Source organism: Sciurus carolinensis, chromosome X, assembly GCF_902686445.1.
Source record: "Sciurus carolinensis chromosome X, mSciCar1.2, whole genome shotgun sequence".
Taxonomy (NCBI): Eukaryota; Metazoa; Chordata; class Mammalia; order Rodentia; family Sciuridae; genus Sciurus; species Sciurus carolinensis.
The window spans coordinates 12,500,377-12,503,851 of record NC_062232.1 but is presented as its reverse complement, the minus strand read 5'-3'; the positions used below and the strand labels follow the sequence as shown (position 1 = coordinate 12,503,851).

The 3,475-nt window shown below is 38.2% G+C and overlaps 1 protein-coding gene across 1 annotated transcript in view; it reads right to left on the bottom strand.

Annotated features, from left to right (window-relative positions):
* Positions 1-138: 138 nt before the first annotated feature.
* Txlng (taxilin gamma) overlaps positions 139-3,475 on the bottom strand; it is a 50,905-nt gene continuing 47,568 nt past the window's right edge. Inside the window, exon 10 of the mRNA XM_047535665.1 lies at positions 139-3,173. Within this exon, the coding sequence (XP_047391621.1) occupies positions 2,844-3,173 (330 nt within the window). The 3' untranslated portion in view covers positions 139-2,843. The remainder of the gene's footprint in view (positions 3,174-3,475) is intronic.

The window sequence follows — 3,475 nt, the reverse complement described above, 5'->3', positions numbered from 1 at the left end:
GTTCTTTTAGAAGCTGGGGGTGGGTTCGTGTGTATGCACATATCCCCTTCTTGAGTAGAAATGGGTAAAATCATACCTTTGGTGTGTTCTATAGAATGAATGCCATATGGGTAACAAAATACACAGAAGCTATTAAATTTATCATACATATTTACTTAATCTATACAGAATCGAGTAGATAAAATCAGATTCACATTAGTGAAAAATCTCTACAAAATGTCTTTGAAAAGCAAAACAAGACTGCCTCTTAACAATTCGTATCCTCATGAAAGACGTGGGCTGTAAAAATAAAGCAGTGTGTTTAGCACAAACTAGAAGATATCTGCATCATTTTTTCACAGTTACTTCCATCTACAGTCTGAAAGAGGTAGATTTTTCTGCAACACCTGAGAATTGAATTGTGATAACCAGGTGTAATAAAGGCAGTTGCATACATAACTAAAATACTGGTCTCAAGACCAAGAAATGTACTTCTACAAGTCTGAGGATGAAATGGTCCATTATCCAAGACCCAAGTTTCCGCTACACGTTGGGGTCTACTGCCACTATAAATAATATACATCAAGATTCCATGGTGGTGCAACAAATGCAATTGTGAATCAACATTTAAAACCTTTTCCGGGCCAGCCTAGTAGCATTACAGTGTTCTAGAATATGATAGATACAGGGTGTGCTACAAAGCCACAACACTGGGCTGGTGAGGTGATCACTTTAGGGGAGGGTGTCCTTCTCAGAGGGCCCCATTTGTTTGTTTATTCACAGGGTAAGGGAAAGATTCTGAATGCATCCGAGACAGAATCTGTATCCTTTTAACATAACGATAGCATCTAGCTAAAAATATGTGTAAGCCAAAAGCAGCAGGCCAAGTACTGTTAATCACATTGCTTTATAAAGCCCTTGAAGATATGCAACAGGTCCAAGATTTACAGTCTTCCACACAGGACAAGCACCACAAAAAAACGTGGTGGGCTACACACATGGCTTGATAAAATGTTAAGAGCTGTACATCCAGCGGAGTTCTTGTGAAATGCGATCGTTAGTACTAATTTTAAGATAGATTATAGTTCTGATATATGTCTTCATTTCCCCTGGGGGGAGGGGAATGAGTCCAGTATTTTATTTAGTAGCTGAAGGGAGTTATTTATAAGAGGCTGTTGGAGGGTGTTATTTGTACTTCCAACTCATTTTGACAGAGTAATTAGATGACCTACTTGGTGGATTTCTTCCACTATATGGCCCCTTGATTAGCATAACTGATGGTAGAAGCTTAGATATAATCCTCTACTCCAGGCACTGTTTCCTATCTGTTGGACAATTTTCAATTCTCTCAACCCAGTTTAGACCATGAATGTGACAGGACTTTACAAGTAAAACTTAACAAAGAGAAAACTTTTAACTGGACAAAACGGAGTTTATTCAGTCCAGTAAGCAGTTTAACAAGTGTCAGTGGAATGTGCTAACATCAGTTCTAGTAGAACCTTTTTTATTTCATAAAGTATTTCAATGCAAATTATACCAGTCAAGACTTGCATCAGTGCAGCCTGATTAGTCATTTGCATAACTGAACCACATTCAACATTGAAGAAAACAAAGGGAAGTTAAAGAACTAAAGCAAAAGTTATGTGCTTAATTTCAAATTTTCCCCCATTCCAAGTGTAGAGACCTTAATACTGTGTTTTTTTCTTTGGGGAAAAAAAATGACAGTAACAAACAAAGGAACAAGAAATGAGGGAAAGCATAAGTTACAATCCTGACTATGTAACACTCTGCCAAGTTTTCCCAAGGTAAAAATGCTGGTTCCAGTGTGTTTAGAAATAGAAATGGTTTTAGTTACTGCTGTCCATAGCTTAAATTGCCTTTTAAAAATACCTAGAGTGCTTTGCTGGTGGGATACCTATAAAACTGAACACCAACCTTTACATAGACAGAAGGTAATGAATGAACTTTTGCCTAGTGAAAGGACCACGTTAATTCAGCCTCCTTATCTTAGATTGATAAGGGCCTGCAAATGTGACCAGCAGTTTTTAAATTAATGGGCTTTCTGAAGAAGTGGAGAATATGTACCTAAATCCCAAATCGAATAGAAACCACCTTGCTCTACAGTGAGCACCAAGTAGTCCAAATTCCATGTGTGGGTTCTACCCTGAAATCAAAGCAGTATGACTTTTTAGTCACATATACATTAAACCTGTTTGTCCGATGCTTTGCCTACATATTCTACTTTGTCCACAAATGACATCTTTATGTACATATTCTGCCAAAACCTAGAAGTAAAGGCTTGTGGCCATCTCAGTTTGTCAAATGATATAAATATTATCAAAAAGCTAATTTGAATCAAGTATGCTATACTTATTTCTGACCCAACACTAGTGATTTATTTTTTTACTTGGCATTTAAATGGGCTATTAGACAAAACTAATCATCTTGATATTTTTTTAGTAGCATTAATGGGGGCCAAGATGTTTAAATTAATATTGTTTTCACATCAAGGAACCATTATCCAAACAGAGTTCCTTTGTAATGGTTGGCCCCGTCTTGAGTGAAATTTTAATTAGAAAAATTCTGTGCAAGAAGCAGGGAAGAGAAAGGACAAGGCAATAACACATGCATTCCAATGAAGGGGGAAAATGAGGCAGATGTGCAACACAGCTGAGGGAAATTTATAGAATAAAACTATTCAAAACTGCTAAGCAGCCTCCTGTACCACATAAGTCCAGTAGTTCTAAGAAAATACAGATATGGTAGAAAAAGTAAGAAAATTTTCACCACAAAACCAATAGTTACTACTAACAGAGAAAGTTATACACAAAATATATCTCTCAATACAGTAATCACACTTCACTTTAGTCAACGGACTCAATGCCTGGAGCAGAGCCTGGGGAAGAGGGCTTTTGTGCAGCACTTCTCTCATCTGCCGCCTTGGCCTCGGCTTCCAGGTGCCCTCCCGGGCCTCTTGAGGAAGTGTTCAGCTTCTGGTGAGGATCAAGGGTGGTGCAGGGCTGCAGCACAGGTGGCACCAAGTCCCCGTCTGCAGCTCTGACAGAGACCTGCTCTTTCAGGACCTCCACCTTCTCATTCAGCTCATTCCTTTCCGTCTGAAGAGCCCTACACAGCTTCTCTAAGCGTTCCAGTTTTATTTGAAAGGCCTTGTACTCTTTGTCACGGACAGTTTTCTGTAAGAAAGAAACAGATGAAATTTCCAAAACCTCATTAAATACAAATTAGGATTTTGTATACACACACCCCCAAAAAATGAGCTGTGAGCCACACTGTAAACTACCTATTTTATCACCTATTGAACATGTTCAGTTTCTTCAGGTACTTTCTGAGATTCTAGCTAGCTACCTTCACTGCATACACATCTAAGTATATGAATGATACTTAGCAATACTGTTCTAAGATGACAGAGTCCCTCTCTGACACACTTCTTTAAAATAGACAATCTACTTTCTAAAACATTTTGTATTGTGAACTG